General features: G+C 40.1%; 1 protein-coding gene across 2 annotated transcripts; it reads right to left on the bottom strand.

The window, feature by feature from the left end:
* Positions 1-126: 126 nt before the first annotated feature.
* On the bottom strand, positions 127-4,699 carry parla (presenilin associated, rhomboid-like a). 2 transcript variants are annotated; one of them, XM_073490814.1, is made up of 10 exons: positions 4,600-4,699; positions 3,491-3,674; positions 3,282-3,386; positions 3,069-3,201; positions 2,875-2,970; positions 2,586-2,735; positions 2,344-2,414; positions 2,152-2,253; positions 1,669-1,766; positions 127-987 (listed from the first exon to the last, which is right to left on the bottom strand). In XM_073490814.1, the coding sequence occupies exons 1-10, from the start codon at positions 4,677-4,679 to the stop codon at positions 813-815; spliced, it is 1,194 nt and encodes a 397-aa protein (XP_073346915.1). In that variant the 5' UTR covers positions 4,680-4,699; the 3' UTR covers positions 127-812. The 2 variants fall into 2 exon arrangements, with proteins under 2 accessions (XP_073346915.1, XP_073346916.1); XM_073490815.1 differs by lacking the exon at positions 127-987 and adding an exon at positions 1,871-1,932 and having other exon boundaries at positions 1,682-1,766.
* Positions 4,700-20,297: the final 15,598 nt, after the last annotated feature.

Genomic DNA, 20,297 nt, shown 5'->3' on the forward strand with positions numbered 1-20,297 from the left:
TCAAATGGCTCCTTTTCATGGCTTCCTGTCTCAAATATTGTCAAGCCAGTAAGGACCAAGATCCCTCTGCAGTATCTATGGCACCTTATGAAAGGCGTTCCCACTCGTCAGAAATGAAGAGATATATTCTTATGTGAATATGGACTGATCCCCTTTTATTAAATAATTGTGTCACGATTGTTGCAATACTTTTTTAAAATAGCAACATAAGACCAGCCCACAGGACTGTATATTACACTGAGTTCAGCAAATTATTTACTCATTGAATTGTATCAGCATTCAAACATACGGGAGGTTATCGCTGCCACCACAGAAAAAGAAAATGGATCAGTACAACGTCACAACATAAAAAATGGATTGTTTCTTTGTACAACTCACTAGTTGTTATCACGTGAAATGTTTCACGTAATGTAATAACATAAAATGTTTAATGTTATAACTGCAATAAGATATGTTCATGTTAAACTTGAAACTTTTATCACGATAAATAGTATATTATTATATGTTATTTGCTATAATGCCATAAGATGGTGTGTCGTAATGACGTGAAAATATCTTGTTATCTTGTAATAACTGAACTTTTCACGCTACATGATACCGAATACTTTTTCTTTTTCTGGCGTGGCAGTTATACACGGCTGTAAAAAAACAGACCAGCTTATGCTCAATACTAACCTTGAATGAAAAACTATATTTTCTTAATAAACAATAACATACGACTCCTTATTGGTGTAAAAAAGTGTCCTTGCATATTCTGAGGTAACTCTGGCGTCCAGTTCTTACAAAGAGGATCCGAGAGACCTTGCAGAGTCTCACTGTGGTCCAGGTCCACTGCTGCCACCACCACCACCACCACCACCACCACTGACACCAGGCCCACCTCCTGGCCTGGATCCACTGCTACCTGGAGAACGCATGTCATGCCACAGCTTCACAAGAGGTTCCCTCTTCCTCCAGATCAGTTTGTGGCCATATGCTACATACCATCTGTGGGACGAGATGCATAGAGAAGGTTAAATGAGTGCAGGACAGCAAGCCACCAAACCACGTTTAAGCTCATTAACATGCTATTAAAAGATTAATGTCACTGTAAGCGATATATAATGCTGAACTACATTTTTAAGTCTAAAGACATCCAATAACACATAATTATGAGTGTATTCATCAGCTGTTAACACATGAACAAAATTCTATACTTGCGTCACTGCTTTTACTTTTTCACTTCAGTTCTTACAATGTGAACCGAACCCCAAATGTTTTTCTCCCAACTACATCTCATGTACCATAATGATAAAAGTAAGACTTTAAGGGGCACTATGTTTTTTCTATAACTGAATAAACAAGCTGTTATCAGAGGAAAATAAGGTCCCCAGAACACTGTTGGAAACTAGAAAGGTGGCAGGGTCCGCCAAATATAAACAAAGTAAAACAGTATGAAATTGTGTCGTCCTTTAAGGTCAGTTTGTTTATTCAGTCATGAAAATGAAGAGAGTTCGTTTAATTTGTCATTAAAAAAACAGTCAATGATGTTCTTTCTCTTCTGATTAAAATTTCTTCCCCAAAACTACATCATTTATACTTTATATTCAGTTTTCGAATCTTTTTTTTCTCTTACAAAAGCAATAATCGATTATTCTTTTCAGCGCTGGAGAAACATTGGACACTCACACTCCAAAGAGGGCTCCGCCAAGGTGAGCTGCGTGGTCAAACAGCCGCCATCCCAGAATAAGCCCTGCTGCGTCTATGGCGATGAGCGCTTTCAGAGCCTAAAGATAGACCAGTGACAGGAACCTGAAGTTACACGCAATGTAAATCGCACTAGATCAACGACAACTATCCGCCTATCATGCATTCAGACATGCATACTTACACATTCACTCACACACACTGGACTTTGTCCGTTTCGTTCATGCACAGATTTACACCTCTTGCCTGCAGCGAAAACACAACATGTGAATGTCAACAACATCCTCTTCATTGAGTGAATTACCAAACTATTTAAATTCACATTACACATCAGAGGTGTGTACATGACAAGAAACCTACTTATTTATTTTTTTTTTTTTTAAACACGCACGGTGCACACCCAAGACCAGGAGTGCAAACACAAACATGCACACAAATACAAACCTCATGTACACACACACTTACATTCCCTGCTGTGAATGTGATCATGGGGAGGAAGATTATGCCCAGTTTGGCCTCTGGCACCTTTGTACAGACTGCGGCCAGTACTGCCATGACGGCACCCGACTGTGGATCAAATTAAAGACGGGTCAAAAGATTAGGATTATTGTACTTTTTTTGTGTTAAACTGTATGAAGTATGAAGCAAATATCTCACCGCTCCTAATGATGGATAGAGACGTCCAGTGGCTGTTTTACACATGTAGCTAACCATAGTGGAAATGACACCTGAAGAAACACAAAATACATAACAAAGGTTGACTTGTTTTTATTGCCAAAATGTTAGGTATTATATCTTTAAAAGGAGTTCTGGTTTGATAGGTTCAAAGCAGTTTCAAGAGTTTACTTATATTCAATTTAATGTTATCACACTCCAGTCCTATTCTTTATTTTACTCACCGGCAGACATGTAGACTGCAAGAAACTGCTCCTTCCCTAAGAGAGAGACAATTCCTGAAGAGAATGTCCACAGGACATACATGTTGGCCACCATGTGGATAATGGAGTAGTGGCTGAAGGACGACAGGACCATGGGAAGGTACCGGGTTTCTGATGAGGGAGTGAAAAATGGACTGAAAATTAAACATGCCCTTGGATGCCACAAAAAATTGTCCTCATTATCCTTGTGTAAGCACTTTGTATTATTTATTTAATTTTTTCAAAAAATGGGAAGAACAGGCATACTCACTGGAGGCTGGGTTAGATGTGAAGTACTTAATCATGCTCCTTTGCATTGCAGGGATCCGCCAGCAACACAGGACTACAGCATTTACCGCAATGATACCTGGAAAAAGGTAAAAAGGAAAGCTCCTCACTATGAAGATATGTGAGACAATATCAAACATGAACAGAAGAACAACATGAGTCTGCAACATAAGTTACCAGTGACAGTCCTCTGTCCTTCTGTGAGGCTGCTCCAGAAGTCATCCACCATGGACATCACCAGTATGAGCTGTCGTTGGAAGCCTGACAGCTGGTTCCACCAGTCGTGCCAGTACGCCATGTCCTGGGACCCCTGGTGATGAGTGGATGGCTGTAAGCAGCTTATTTCTCACATTGGTTGACAGGCAGCAGTTTGTATCATTAAAACCTCACCTGTGACAATTTTTCTTCCTCCTCTTCATCTTTTGCAGACTGAACTCTCGACTTCAGGGTCTCATATTGCAGAATGGCCGCGGCACCAAAGGAGGAGCCTGTAAACTGACATGGAGTCAGACCACAACCAACAGCATCATACTGTCCCAAACCTCACTACTACATGCATCTATTTTCTCTTATTCCAGCAGAGAAATGAGACGACCTACCCCTACTGTGAACATCAGTGGTTTGAAAAGTGTCGGTCTGGGGGCTTTGGGAGGAGGTGGGGGACCTGGTGTGCCGGCCTCAGAGGGTGAAGGGTTTGTTTCTTGGGTGACATTTCCTTTCTTTGTATCCGACCTTTTGGCTTCCCGACGGAAACCGCTCCTCTGTTGGTTGCAAGGGTCTAGTCTGCCGAAAAAGACATGTTGACACAGGAGGAAATATTAAAACCTAATTTATAGATAAACAGCTTTGGTACACTTGTATGATACAAACCAATATATATAAAAAAAACCTGCTGAAAAAGCTGTGAAGATTGTAATGCTAACCTAACCTAAAAATATTTATTTTATGATCAAATAAGACAAAGCATTACATTTGAGAAGGTGGAACCAAAGGATATTTGGCATTTTAGCAAGAAAAAATGACCAATCGGTTATCAGAAATCCAGAGCCTGACCGATACTCGATTTTTGGGGCCGATACCTCGACCGATATAAGGAAGTAAAGAAATTCTGATATCGATACATAGGCCAATATACACACGTTTTGTGCAGTGATCTCTCAAGTGTGGTTTTCAAACACAATTGGGGCAGGACATTTTACAGTCACGTCTGAAATCACATTGTGCACTGGAGTGGTAAGCGTCACTGGGAATTTAAAGGTACAATACGTAAAAAACCTGTACTCAAGACCAATAGGGGTTAGAGTAACTGCTGCTAACTAGGTAGTTAGCACAGTTAGCAGTGCAGTTAGCCGGCCAGACTGGCAGCTTCAAGTACAGGGGGTGTGTTGGTGTTAACACAGCTAGCACAGGAGCTGTAGATTTGGCAGAGAAAATGATACGAAGTGTGAAAAGCTGTACATTAATGAAACTGCTGGAGTAGCTTCGCTCGTCAATAACCTTAGTTAGCAGATAGTTAGCTAACACGCACGGTGCTGCCGGTCTGGCAGGTTGTTACTGTAAACAAATGAAACACACAGCCGCGGGTCTGTACAATGACACTTAGGTAATCACACACTGCTGCTCGACACACATACACACACACACACACACACACACACTAGGTTACTGCTCATTTTCTTAATTACTCTTGTTGCTCTTATTTGCTCACCTGGAGCGTTTTGAGGTAGTGTTGGTGGATCTGATGAACTCTGTTTTGGCCCATTTCATGACACATCCTCTCCACGCCATGTTTGTGATGACCTCCTGCCTGAAGCCCGTCCCCCCTGCCCCACTGGAGCTGCTGCTGCTGCGTTCACTGACGCTTCTCAAAGCTCCGACTTTTCAGTTTCCACTCAAGAGCTCTTGGTTATACCGCTTTTCCACCAATATTAGCGGGTCTACACGGGTTTTTTAAACGCGGGTCAACCCTCTTAAAATCGCCGATTGATCCCATTCCCACTTCCCGCAGGCAGGGCAGGCCATAGACATATCTATAATATATCTAAAACTGTTGTTTTCTCTTCTGTTACAACTGTGTCCGGCGCATTCGTGACGTAAAATGTGACGTCAGTGACGTGCAACGTGACGCTTCAGATAAAAATGACAGACGGGCTGCCCCATACACGTATATACTGCGTTTATTTGCTCACTCCTCAGCTCTCCCTCACCCATCAAACATTAATATTTACACTAATTTTTTATTTGTTTGTTATTTTACAAAAATACTTGACAGGTCGGCCTAACAGACAGGTGACAAATTAATGGAAAAACCTAAATGCAGATACCGTCATGCAGGACACTAGGCTTTATTGAATGGCTTGATGAGAATGAAAATGATGTGTATGAATTGAACACGTATGGGAGAATAGACAGGGTTCTTAAGAAGGTCTGGGTTGGCTTTTCCTTTAAATTGTCACTTATCTTTATGCAGTCGGTTGGAGGTCATTGTTGCTTTTTAGATATACACTGTATTTATAAATACTATTATTCAGATTTAAAGTTCATGTAAGGCTAAAGAACAGTAAATAGCATGCAACTGCAATAACATAACCAAATATCCATGTATTGCGAATAGTGCAGACAAACTGTACATACACTACTGTATATACTTTATTTATTCAGGAAGTTTCATTGAGATCACAAGTAGTGGACAATATAAGCTCAGACTAAAACGAAATGATAATAAAAATGGAGGTGGAAGCGGTAATGACAAAATCATACATAACATAAACCACCTAAATAACTTGCCAACATACTCTATTACCCTCCACATGCCCTTGTACTATTCTTAAATATGTACACAAGGTTAACAGTTAAAATGTAATCCATACATATTGGATGTTATTTTCCATCTGCACTTCTGTATGGAATTGATTCTCATTCTGAAATAATAGTCGGGGGACCTTGAATGCAGCAGAGGGTGTAGTATGCCTCTATCTTGCACAGGCTCGACAACAAGGTGGCACTTCACCTCCCTCTAGTGGTGCATTCACAGACCTGTCAGATGTGGGAGGTCTAGCCAGTGAAGTCAGAGTGGTGGAAATAACTCAGCAGGCATTTACTAAAAGTAATGACTCTTTCAGTTTTGTACTTATATTGTGCTTTTTTACTCCACTACATTTATTCGACAGCATGTGACTAACCCTAACCCTGCCTGTGCTTTTCCTGTAATGACACATCAAAATGTCGGCTGTGAAAAAGGTTATATATTCAACTCACAAACAGCATGAAGAGCAGTTAAAATGACACATTCATGAATTTGTAATGATAACTACATTTTGCTTTTATGCTCTTTTTACTTATCTTTTGCAGGACCTTTACTTAGGAGAAAGTAGTTTGCTACTTTTTACTTCAGTAAAATATCCAAATACTCCTCCTATGTTCCTCAGAATGTCAAAATATGACTAAAATCACAATAAATGACTCCCTTTCTTCTTGTTATTCTTATTAAAACATTTGGCACTGAACTTTGTTTTCATTAAAACCAAAAGAGAAAGTAGTGGCAGCCTTGGACAGCAGCAGAACAGTATTGATGACACTAGGTGTTGCTATTGGCATCTGGACAAGTTCCACAAACTTCTCATAAGCCCGAGTCCAGAAATAGGTGAAGAAGGTAGAATTTACAGGGAGAAGGCTGCACTGCAGTGTCCGCAGAGTAACTAGGGCTCTCCTCCAATGCAATATCTGCGCTTGACTCGCCGGGTTACTTTAGACAATACTGCACAGAAAAATGCTTTAATAGAGCGAGGAAAGAAATGAAAGAAGTTTAGGGGTAAGGCAGGCAATTAATCTTAACTGAGACATGCAATGCATCCCGTGGGGACACTATAATACAATCTCACACTTCTGCGGGGAAATTATATAGTTTTGCAGAAAAGTGGGGGTGCAGAGGTTTCAGGGCTCAGATACAGTGTGCAAAGTAAGGAGAGCAATATGCCTTTGCCACTGTATGGACCCAAGGACACACTGCCAAGTTAGATGATATCCTATGGGTGCAGGTCTGGGGCAAGGGAGGACAGGGAGATGTGGGAGAGGAGGGGAGGGATGAAGAGAGCAGTGAGGGGAAGGGAGGGATGACAGGGCGGATTGAGGTGGGGGAACGGAGGAGAGTAGACGAAATAAGGGTGAGAATCATAAATATTTAAGCGTCCACGGAAGTTAACTTAGGGAAAAATCTGTTTTGGATTTTGGCAAAGAAACGGCCGTACAATGCTGCAGCCTCGAGCACAACCCTCACACCAACACACATTCATCCCTCGCTGAATCTGTAGAGGACTATAGGTTCCTTTCTGATCAATGCAGTGCATTTTCCCCCCAGCAGAGGTGTCCTCTTTCAGGTCCTCTCATCGATTTGCTGTGAACCGACGCCAGCCCAGAATTCAGCCTGTGTCGGCAACAGGGCAGCAAGGCCTCGGTCATGTGACAGGAAGTGTCGAGTCTGAAATCAGAACAACTTGTCATTTGTGTAGGACACTCATTCGTCTTACTGCGAATATGTCCGGATAGAGTGAAAAATAAAAGCAACTCTTGACGTATGGCTCCCGTATTGTAGTGCTCATATTTTTTTGGATCGACAGACGTGGTGCTGAACGTCATTTGGCCTTGAGGCTTCTATTTCAGGCCAGAGACTTGAAGCATCTAATACCAGCAGCACGGTCTTTTTATACCACCAGAGGAAACTCTAGCTGTTATCATAGCGTCCCATCAGAGTGCTGACGAGGAGCTTTCTAAGACACGGATCAATGAGCCAGTTAGATAATACCACACTGTCACTTGTTTTCTGTTTTTTTTATTTTTTCCTGCATAGATTTTGAGTCTCAGTGGTCAGTGTGTGATTGTGGTGTTCTTTAAAGGAGACGTTCGCTCAAAAAACGCAGTCATTAACTTCTCATCCTCATGCTGATGGAAAGTCGAGTGAAGTTTTGCAAATTTCTGGAGCTTCACAGCAAAATAGCATTCTCCTAAACAGCTTAAGTCAATGGGGGCTGGAAAATAATTAAAAATGCCTCCACACAGCTTAATTGGCATAATCCAAGTCTCGAGAAGCCCCAAGATCAAGATAATTGATTTGAAAAGACGCCAAATACAACCTCAGTGTGGAGGTCAAGGTTGTGTAACAGCTTCAGATGGGTTCTGTGCTAATGCTATTAGCATAGCAGCTAAAGTGAAGATTTTGGCTATAAATAAAATTCAAAAATGTATTTACAAATCAATTTGGGATCTTATTGCTTCCAGAGGCTTGGATTAAGTTGTTAGAGTTGTATGGAGCCAATCTATATTTTCATTTTTCAGTTCTTTTTAATGTTTTAAAACAAGTCCCCATCTACTTCAGCTGTTTAGGGGAATCCTGCTTGCCGTGAAGCTCCAGACATGATCAGTACGAGTGTGATAAGAGAGTGACTGAAATGTATTTATTGAGTGAACTTTTCCTTTCAGAAGCAGCCAGGAGCTGATTTACAACATTGAACTCCATGAGATTTTTAAAATTTAACTCCACCATTTCTATTCAAAAATAGCATTTTAAAAAAGGTGATTATGTAGAGCTTTGTTTGTTTTGTTAATTTGGAGTAAAAATGAGAGAGGCACTTGAATGAATATGAGAGCGGCACACTGTTATGCACACACTGTAACCTTGTGAACATATCTGCCCTGGCAGTTCACACTGACTTGATTACACAACAACTTGCTCCAGAGCTTTTTGCACCAACCTATTACAGCGGCACAGCCAGCTCATTCTGAATGCACACTGCTGTCTTTGTATTTATTGTACAATGTTTTTTTCATAATTCTACTGCAGTATAATCAAATAACAGGCACATTAAAGAGTCAGATGTTCAGGACACGACTATTGATCCGCGATTCGTTCATTAAATATGGATGTCTCTCAGCAAAATATCATCTGGCTTTGCTTACAGTAAAGCAACACGGTGGTCAGCAGGTGTGTGAGGACGGAGCTCATCTGACAGTGGAAATGATTTATTAGTAAGCAGAGTTGGTTTGAAATAATATATATATATATATATAAAACAAAGTACATTATACTGCAAGCATAACAAGTGCATGTGCATAAAGTATGTATTTAACTTGCTTCTTTGAATAAAGGCTAGATTGATTATTTGATTAGTTTTTATTATCATTTCTCTCATGATGTTGGTATCTAGTTTTATTGTTTCCTGTTTTATTTTGTAAGGTTCATCCTCATGTGTCATGTTGTGTTATTTCTTGTCTTTGCCTTGTTTTCCCTGCCTTGTTATTGTCCTGTTTTGCTGTGTGCTGTTTTGTATTTTCTTGGTTCTTGGTTTTGCCTGTTTTCTTTTCATTAAAGTTTAATCTTGTTCCACTGTTTGCCTGCCTGGTGTCTGCATTTAGATCCTTTTTTTTTGCTACAATCATAACAATTTCTCTGGTAATTTTACAGAACATGTTTTAGGAAGGAAGTGTGTTGTTGACGTGAATCTCAAATGTTATCAGCAGTATTCTGGATGTGGCTCGTAGGAACTTTTGTTGTCTTGCAAGGATTGGTTTATAGTCTGCATGGCACAATAATAAGAAGTTCATTCATTCATTCAATACATAGGCTATATCTGCATGCAAAGATTTTCTCGTTGTATGATCAAAACTACAGCCACCAGATCTTTCAAATTGAACAGTGATGTCAACTCACCAACAGTACAAAACAGATGCTGGTTTGCAGGAAAATGAAAATCTTGCCTGTTTTGCTGAAGTGTTTCAGTAGACAGTAGAGAGGGGAAAAAAAGCTCCTACTGTACTCCTGCATCAAGACACAATGCTCACCCTGCAGCCACTCTCCCCTGCAACACACACACACACACACACACACACACACACACACACACACACACACACACACACACACACACACACACACACACACCTCCCTCAGTCTTTACCTGAGCCCTCAGTGCACCTTACTCAGAAACTCTTGCAAACACCAAGGGGGAAGGTACTGAAGGCTGCCTGAAAAGCTCTGCATCCATCCAGTGTCGCTGCCAGGAGGGGGTGTCCCAGAAGGAGCTCATTTTGCTCATCTATCTCTTGAAACAAGCAATTTGCCTCCCTCAGCTCCTTCAACTCCCTCAGCTCCCTCCTCAGCTCGGCTGTCCCATCTGAAGAAACGAGCGCGCATCCTTCCAGCCTCCGTCTGCAGCATCTCCAACTTCTGCACCGCGAGGGGACATGGGTGATAAAAACGCCGGTAAGAAACTTCCACGTGCTTGTAAATGAATGAACTTATACGAGCTCGTTTTTTATTTTGTTTTGTGTGTTTTTATTATTCTTATTTTTGGACGTAGCGCTGCTCATTTGTGTGAATCCTTTGCGCACAGACACAACACCAACAACCATAACTTTGTCATGTTATTGCATGCGTGTGAAGCAGGGATGCATTTCGGGAAGTTGAGGATGAGGGATGCGGATGATGCTGTGGCTGTACGTTAACCGGCCACAGACCAGCAGCACATGCTTCAGTGCTGCAGCGGGATGCTGCTGCTGTATCCCGGCTTCGTACCTCTCACTACTCCCCCCCTCCTTCCGTGAAGCACTTTAAACCTCTCCAGCACTTAAGATGTATCAACACTTTTAGTCCAAAATGTGCTGAATTGCATTTGAAATACAACTTGTGCAAATATTAGGCTTGCGTTACATTGTTTTCTCCCCCCCTGTGTTGCGCATGGTAAACGGCTTTATTCTCCCTGCCGGAGCTTTCCTTCACTCTCCCGGTGCTGTCAGCTGATTTAGACAAAAAACTGCTGGCTCTCCACTTTTTTTTTCTCTCTCTCTCTCTGGGTGAGATGAATGTGCTGCTATTCCCTGTGCAGCGGCGGCAGTGTGGCCTCAACCATCAGCATGCGTGTTGTTGACAAAGCTTTTCAACTCTGCCAACAATGGGCTATATAGGAGCTGCTATTAAGAGCCTGCAGCATACACTAGATGCTGCTTAGTGGTTACACACAGTTTGAAATGTGTAACTCACTCTGAAACACCATGTGTCTTGTTGTGGGTGTGTTGTTTTGCAGGGTAATTTAAGGATGCATCCCTTAAAGCACAAAAAAAAAAAGAAAAAAAAAAGACACAAGCTCATCCCCCTTCTTCAGATATATATAGGGATAGGGACAGGTTGCCCTTGCTTAAGTAGGGTAACCTTCTCGCTTATGGTCACCCTGATCTGTAAAGTGAAATCCAGAAGTCATACAGTACATGTCAGGGGGGGCTCCTGTCTTGTGTGAACCTTTCACCTTTTCTTAAATCCACTTTGGTATCTGCAGATTTTACGGCCACATTCATTGATCCCACACAGGCAAAATGAAGTGTCCACTACCACCAATATGAAGTGCTTTATGCGTTACTGCAATGCATAAAGTCCTCCATAGCACATTGCACAGTCGCCTTAATCTCATCGGTCTCTGTGGGTTATTTCTTTCGTCAACACTTTTATGACGCATGTACCATGGAAACATTAAATATAACTCTCCAATAGCTATGACAATGCAAATCAGCTGAATCAGTTATATTGGTCGTAAAATCAGTGAGTAATAGACAATAAAAGACAGTTCTAGCTCGATACAGTGTATCAGTCTGACCTCAAGCATCTTTTAACAGTTTGTTTCTTTTTCTGGCTCTTGTATGATGGCAGTAAGGCTTATTTATTTACTTATTGATTTCATATTTGTTTTCTGATATATTCATGCTGTTTTAAGGTGCACCACTTGTGGTCTATGTGTTAACTGATGGACTGTACTAAAGGTATAGTATGCAGGACTTGTGGGTTGCTGTTTGAAAACAAACCATTTAAAAATGGCTCCTCCTCCTCAGCTGGTGTGCAGGTAAACTTGCTACAATAGGTGATTGACTAGCTTGCCATTTCTAGTAGGTGGGTTTGTCTTTCTGTTTTTTTTTTTTTTGGTATGTCACGTTCAATGTCACCAACGCACTGGAAAACGGAGGCCAGACACAACATTACAGTGGTTACTTTTTTGTATCTTTAACATCAGATTTTCAAATTCAGTGCAGGTGAATGATGTTGCTTGAATTGAGTCGTGTGGAGGAACTTTTGTCGTTACATTTTTACTTGACCTTATTCGTCCTTAACTTTAACCCAAGTCACATTGCGGTGTAATTTATCCGTCATTGCTGATTGGACATGGAGCCCGTGACCACTGCTGCTCCTACTACTGGTCATTTGAAGTGAGAATGAACTCTGATTGTAACCTTTCCCACTGGAGACAAAAGCCAGATGTTGGTGGGTGTTTTGTCCAGTGTGGAAGAGGTATGACTGAGTCTAAGAGAGTAGCAGTGGTCGAGCGAATGAAGAGAAGGCGTGGCGAGAAGAAAGCAGTGACTCAGAGAAAGAAAATGACTTTGGGAAGGTCCCGCATTGCCGGCTTTTGTGTGAATTTAGCGAAATGCGTCATCCTGTCCGCTGTTTGCCTCTCTGCTCTATATGTGTGTGAGTGTGTAGCCCCTCCCTCGGTCAAACAGACACACAGAATAACTGCTCATGACACAGACAGAGCAGAGCAGAGCAGAGAGACGAAACAGCGATTTAAGATGGTCACTATGTCTTTATACATAGTCCCTGGCCAAAGGTTGACACCCAGAAACATCCCAAACAAAGCAACATACTAATGAAATACAGAGGGCAGGCTCTGTGCAGACACATACACCACTACACACTTATTAAGTGATGATTGAAAGGTATTAGTTTTGTATTAGTCTGTACATTTTTAGGGAAAATCCTGCATAGTATACCTTTAAATATATATATATATATATATATTGATTCATTGGTTTTGGGAGCTCTTGGGATCTCAGTCTATAAGTCATTTTTTTCTTAATATCCCACGTTTTTTTTAGTAACTTGTAAAACCCTTGGAATTGCATTTTGATTTAACTTCAGTCTCTCAAAATAAACAGCAACGGAACGATGTTCGGTGTTGCATGAACAAAGACTGATGGAAAAGTTTTTATGCACCAACGTTCTTAACTTCAGGCTGATAAACACCCGTGACTGACTGCTGCAGAGTCATTTCACCTGGGAGGACAAAAGCCAGATGTTAGTGGGATTTTTGTAGTGATACTGTGGCAGCGTATCTTCATATTTGTCTGACCCGTCTATGTCTCTTCTGTGAGGGTTCATAAAGTTTTCTAATGTAATCTAAATCAGGATTACCAACTGGCCTAGCGTATAACTGCTCTGGGACCCTAAAAACCCAGGTTCACTGCAGCAATTAGTGTGTGATAATTTGATTAAATCTAATTTTGTTTGGGAATATGCTCAACTAAAGCACTGTATCAACTTACACAACAAAGGCCTTATAATGGGTCCTGCCCCACCTGACCTTAAGCTATTGTCTAGATGATGGCTCCTGTGTAAAAAGCTGGTTAATACTGTTATTGTGTTTACACGGTGCACATTATTACATTAATTCAAGCACAACCAAACCTGGGGTTGTAAAGTGTTAGAGGCATAGGAATACTGAACACAATGCACTGTGAGAGGGAGGAACGGGGTGTTAACTAAGGTCCCCCGGAGTCGGCCATGACAGTCCACTCATGCTGTATACAAACCGTATGTCAAGACAGAGCAGGTTTCTGTCACTGTTTCTGTGTTCTGGTGGATTTGTCATGGCCCCGGTGACGTCCTTATTCACCCCTCCTTAAGAAGGCAGGAAAAGCTCTTTACAAACATGTACACACAGCCATTTAGTGCTACTGCTGATTCATTTTTCACGTCTCTCTACTCGCTCTCACTCTCCCCGTCTTCTAAATCCCCTCTTTCTCTGTCATGCACACGACAGCAATCTTAACCTCTCACTTCTTATTCCCCACATATTTGCAGTCTTGACTGCTGCATGATTTAAAAACTCTCCTTTTGTTCTCTTCCTATCTTGTCCTTACCCTCTCTTCTCAATTTACATGACACATCACTTTGCATTGTTGGGTGTTATTTGCTGAGCTGGTTGTTACCAAAACCAGGAAACAAGAATGTCCACACATTGCCCAAGGAAATACACACAGGTAGCAAACCCCTGTTGGGACAGAGGACTACACAGTAGTCCTGCTGAACAATAAATTCTACCTGTTCTAATGTGAGAAGTGAAAAAGCTAGTTGTATCTTTATATTGTGATGCTGATACGTTATCTGTGACACGTATCTTGTTGCTGTCTTGTACCTCATTCAGCCCCTAACCTCAAGTTTGCACACTTGTCATTTTGAAAGAGATTTTTGGCAGCTTAACTTAATGCAACCATTAACAGTTTTGTAGCGCTGCTGCATTTAGTGACACAGACATTGCTGTAGCTTTGCAGAATATGAGAATGCTTTCTGACGTTTCAGCGAACGGTGGTTACCATCAGCAGCAACTGAGAGCTGTTGTACAAAACAGTGTATGTTTATCTGACTGCCTTTTATCGAATCAAAGGTCTTCTTCTTCTTCTTCTTCTTCTTCTTCTTCTTCTTCTTCTGAAGCTGAATGTTGTCGCAGCAGTTCAAAGGACAAACTGTTTACATTATTAGATTTTTTTTATGTGTTTTGACTAACTTTGAGTCAGTCACATGAGTCAATACATAACTAGAATGGCACTCAGTAGAGAATATACCTCCACCGAGGCCACCAGTCCTCTTTTGTTCTCACTCATAGATAACAGCCACCTATATGCCTGATTTTAGTTAATGGGTCTGAGCTGAGACCCATCCTCCATCCAAGTTTTGTGGAAATTGGTTTAGTTGTTGTTTTTTTTATAATCCTGCTGAGAAACCAACCAACAAACAGACACGGGTGAAAACATAACCTACTTGGCAGAGGTAGTGATCATTTTGTGCGGTGTGTGCTTTAAATTGGTCATGATAGAGAATCACGTCCTTGTGTTTTTGTCTTTGGTGCAAGGCCATGAGGTGCCATGCACTGAAAAGTCTGCAGTGCAATAACAAACAATAATGTGACTTTGACAGGCAGATGTGATGTTTACTATGATGGATTCTGTCTCTGTCTTTTTATGGTGTACAGTGAGGTACTGAATACATTAAAGATCAATCGGAAATAGTTTAAGCAGTCATCATTGAAGTGTTTGTACATTTTTGGTAAATAGGCTAAAACATCATGAACACTAGTATAGTAATACAGAAACAGTTATCAATATAAAACTTGTACAATTGTAAAATTAAGATCCAAACATTTGGTGTCACTTTAAATTAGTTCTCTCATCAGAATATTTTTGCATAACATGATATCAGGTTTTAAATGAGCGAGTGGCCTTTTCATTTGTTTTGAAATGATCTGTTTGTCTCATCCAGCGTGCCCCGCTGTGGGCAGCTGTAAAGCTATAAACACATACAAACAACTGAGTCATCCACCCAGTAATTTTACACTCAGACCTGTTCGAGCAGCTTGTTAACAATATACTGTATGATACATTTGCATTTTATGTTCGATAAAACATTTTCCCCACGGTGTTCGACATACTCACTGCTGTATATATATCGCGTGCAGTGTGTAGTCAAATCCCAGATGTGTCGTGCATTGTTTTATACATATTTCTGTGTTATGATGGTTGATTAATGCTCGGCTACACAGCATGAATTTATAATGATGAAGCCATCAAAGTGTTTGTTGGGTTGAGTAGTTTGAGGTTAAATATACTTAAAATACAGTAGTTTTGTTTCCTTCTGCACCAAACCTCTGACGCAGGAACAATAAATTAATAAACACAACTGGCTAACAACATCACTGATAAATAGTAAATCTATATTTGATTTTAACTTAGTTAATAGTTACTGTTAACAAACAATTAAATGCTTTATAAACCATTTATTAAGTTATTGTGAAAGTTGTATCAGTTGTAACTTTGTAATGTTTATAGAGGAACTACACAGCATTTATTAACCACTTACAAAGTATTATAAACAGCAGTAAACAATTGTTTAATAAATGGTTTATAAAGCATTTTTCTTGTAACGCTTGACTCGCATAATGACAACACATATCTACAAGGTACATTGCGATTGCAGTCACAAAGCTGGTATCACCTTACAAGGTGAGCATTTTAACCTCACTCGTGTTGACTTGTGTAGGAAGGTGAATGAGAGCAGGCTTGTCCAGCATCTTTCCACAGTGTCATTACAGACAGACCCTGAGTTTGCTCAACAGACAGATAGGACACGTCTTTTTTTGGACAAGCTAGTTATGACACATGTGGAGTGATCGAAGATGGGTCATCCACCACGTGGCACAAGTGTGATCGAAGGAGGGAGGATGAGTTTAACATCTAAAATCAGTACTCCCCCTCAAGTTTTACTACTTAGTCACCATAGTGCAGATGGGAGAAGAGAGGGGCAGATAAAAATGTTGATAAACTCATTGGAGTCAACTATTTCTTTATGCTTCAAGCAATGAGTGTAGGATTTATCTATTTTATTTTGCCCCCCAGGCTACACACAGCCTGGCCTATCTTATAGATGAAGGTTGAAGGGGACCTACACCCTGAAAGTAAAAACCTGCAAACATTACTTCATTTTTTTGAAATTGAAAATCATTTACATTTTTCTTTTGATATCAGTTAATTATGTCACTAGAACTGAACAGCAGTCAAAGATAGGAAAGCAAAAAGTCAGTGCAGTTTGCAAATACGACGCTATCCGACAGTCGCCTTCTTAGCACGATGTATCCCCCCTTATTAATCTCCCCTCTCCATCTCCTGGTAGCGGACAGAGTGCAGGGGCAGAGGGGTTGTTTAGTTGAATATCTTACTCTAGTCTGCCAGACTCGTAGATCCTTAATCTGACTGAGTCTCTCACAAGATACAATCTATGGCCCTGACCATGACTCTGAAATATAACTGTGCCGTGTATTGATAAATCCATGGAGCTGTCTGTTGTGCTGAAGTAGCAGACGGGTTTGTAATTGCACCTTTTTCTATCAATCCCACTTCTCTTTCAGTTTGGTCTTGGATAATAGAATATTCTCCAAACTATGCACTATAAAATACTCTAATATATATACATCGTAGCCTATGTATACTCTATAGAGTAGTGTCCCCATGAGCAAAGTGACAAGTAGCAACAAGTAGAGGATCATAAAGACACATAATACTAACTGTGATCACTCTGTTGTGTCTGTGCTGCTGAAAAGACACCCCAAGTAGTTTAATGGAGACATGGCCACAGAAACTGTTTTTATTAAAGACATTTGGTGTAATTTGTGAGTACAGCAAGTGATGTAACTGACACAATTAACATGCATTGACCACACCACGCTAAGCTGCTACCATTACATTATTCAAAGTAAAGTTTATACCATCATGACTATGGTGTGTTTTGAAAAATAAGCATTATTAAAAATGCTTTAAGTCTACATCCAGTGAAGGAGAAAGGTGTACACAAAATAAGTATGTAACCCGATAGAAGTTCTATGTATTTGAAAGAGACCTGGAGAGGATATTCTGCAATCATCTTATAGAGTATAGTACTATAACCTCTCTGCCAGTGTACAGTATGTTATATATTAGTAACATGAGACAAACAAGTGCTCATTGGCGTTGGTAATCAGCTTATCTCATCGTCTGGAAATTTAAGAAATGCACAAATCATCCTTTACATGTAAAACTTACCTTTTACCAGTATACTGTATGTATCTTAAGTTCTTCTTAAGCACTTATTTACGTGTGCAATTGTTTCTCCGTCTGACTCCAGCTTTATAAAACCAGCTCTACATAAAGGCTATAAAGTAGGGCTGCCTGATATGGTCAATAAACCATATTGTGATTGTTTTTGAGAGACACTGCTATTGCGTTTTGATTCATGATTAGTGGAAGTGATCATTTTTACATCACATTTTCATGAAATCGCAATGATGGGACATTTGTTGGGGTCTGTAACAAGCAAACATGTTTTCTTACATCAACAGTACCTCATTATAAAGCTGTTTTCTCACACAATTTACCTCTATCAAAAAAAAACAACTAAAATTGCAGCTTTTTGTGATCTGGATATCGCACTTACTGCACTTATATTGCACACCATATTGTGATCATTTTGCGTTTAATTGTGCAGCCGTACTGTTAAGTGAAACTAATTTGCAGCCTGTGTGTTTGTGTTATGTTTCATAAATCTGTCTTGTAAATTTTTGTTGATTTTCATTGCTTTGTAGGGTGCCCTCTGTGCGATCGACCCCTTTTCCTCTTCTTTCCCCCTCCTGCGCTCTCTGCATACAGTGGTGATTGGCTCCTCACTAGGACAGTGTAGTGGGAGCTGAAAATACAGCACCATCACCATATCTGTGACTTCTGGGTCTGATGCCAACTCCCCCCACCTCCCTCCGTCCCTCCCTCCCTTCACCCATTCTCTCTTTACTCCTCTCTGACCTTACCTCATTTACATGGATGCTGTTGTTGAGGCATTTTGCTGACCTAAAACGTCCTTTTATGCACATTGTATATATTATACATCGTGGGGCCATGTTCCCAGGGTAGTTGATGAAATATGATTTGTTGTTGTTTTTATGGTGCAAGGTTATATGAGGACCAGAAAGAGGAATGTTGATAGATACACAGTGAAATACTGTAAAAATGCAGCAGCGTGTTAAATTAACGCTGCAGTAGAGGTTGTGCAGAGTGTCTTTGTCCACTACACAGCTTCGAGAGCAATGTTTTTGTCTTTTGTCTTTCTGAACTTTACAAACTAGTGATGTCTCATTCTCTCTCTCTCTACTTCATGGTCAAATCTCAGTCCCTCTGCATCTTATTTCAGTCTGAGTGTTTTATGTTATGGCGCCCTCTAGAGTAGAGAGGGGCACATTGTTTGACTGATGATATATTTTATCGTCTTGCGAAAAAAGAAAACAAGATCATGGAGACTGATGTATCCTCAAAACTGCTGTTTATTGTCTTGTGTTGCTTGCTGTCCTGTGGTTGTTTTGCTGTTATTTTGTGGTGTGTTGTTCATTATAGAAGTGGACCACACTGGAAATAAGCATTTGGTTTTATTGTGTTTTCATCCTCACTTATGTTTAAGGCATGTACTGACTGCTGTTCAGTGTTTTATATGTTTTTAACCATCAAATAAATTCACTAAGAAATCTACTTAATTATTTGTTTCCTGTTTTTAGCACTTTCTAGCCTTTATTTTGAAATGCCTACTTACTCAGAAATGTCTGTACTTAATTACTTTTATGAAGTACTATTACTTTACTCGAGTATTTCCATTTCAATTAACTTTATACTTCTACCTCACTACAAATCAAAGGAAATACTTTTTTTTACATTTATTAGACAGTTTTGGTTACTTTACAAATTAAGATACAAACACATGCTGATGTTATGTAGTAGAAAGCCTGTAGTGGCCCCAGAGAAAGCTGAATGTAGTCTGATCAACTGCCTCCAGTGACAGAAAAGTTGCATCGTGGGTAATGTAGGCGCCAGGTTTTGAAAAGGAAGAAAAGCTCTCTTGTGTCTTGTTCTGCTGTATCGATTTTGACAATTTGTTTTTAATATGTCAATGCCAGACCAGTGGACTGCTTTTCAAAACCTGGTGCCTACATTACCCACAACGCAACTTGACTCACTCACTGAGTGACGCCACTGGAAGCAATTTATCAGATTTCATGCAAACAAAATGCTTTTTAGTATTTTTTTCACATATGCAGTAAAACTCCTCAAGACCTATAAACATACTTTAATGTGTAAAATTGCTGGAGTTACTGTCAATGGATGACTTTTACTTGGTGTTTCTACAGTGTGATATTTGTATTTTTAGTAAGTAAAGGATCTGAATACTTGCTCCATCATTGAAAACTTGTCAAGTGTCAACAAGTGAGAAAAACTACATCGCCTGATGCCACAGGACCTGATCAACTTTATTTACTTATGTTTATCACTCACATCACGTGAATACTTTTTGGCGTTATGGAGAGACTTAGATGGATGCAGTAATCTTTTCTTTTCTTTTCTTTTCTTTTCTTTTCTTTTCTTTTCTTTTCTTTTCTTTTCTTTCTTTTCTTTTCTTTCTTCTCTTGTTAATACACTTCTGTCTTATGTCTAGCCAGGGTTCAAGTTATGTGGAGCCAGAGAGATCTGAGCTCCCATGAAATAATACATCTGTGGGGGTCATTAATACATTACCAACAACCGTTACTGCAATCACAAAAAATGCATTTAATCTAATGAGTTTTACTTATGTTAATGATACAAATAAGATGAAAGAAACATGTTTTCCCAAAGAACCAAACCTGACCACCAAACACTTCAGTTCAGAGGAGGAGGAGGAGGATGTTATGGAAGACCATTCTGCCTTTTTTTTAAAAAAAAAGTGTTGATAAAAAAATATATAATAATCTCATTCTGAGGAAAAAAAGG

This window comes from Pagrus major, chromosome 21, assembly GCF_040436345.1.
Source record: "Pagrus major chromosome 21, Pma_NU_1.0".
NCBI lineage: Eukaryota > Metazoa > Chordata > Actinopteri > Spariformes > Sparidae > Pagrus > Pagrus major.

Excerpts from the sequence above, each read along its gene's own strand:
- parla (XM_073490814.1), bottom strand. The coding sequence starts at position 4,679 with ATGGCGTGGAGAGGATGTGTCATGAAATGGGCCAAAACAGAGTTCATC. Across the intron at positions 3,675-4,599 it reads ACTACCTCAAAACGCTCCAG|ACTAGACCCTTGCAACCAAC; the intron begins GTGAGCAAATAA and ends CTTTTTCGGCAG. Across the intron at positions 3,202-3,281 it reads AGGAAGAAAAATTGTCACAG|GGGTCCCAGGACATGGCGTA; the intron begins GTGAGGTTTTAA and ends ACTCATCACCAG.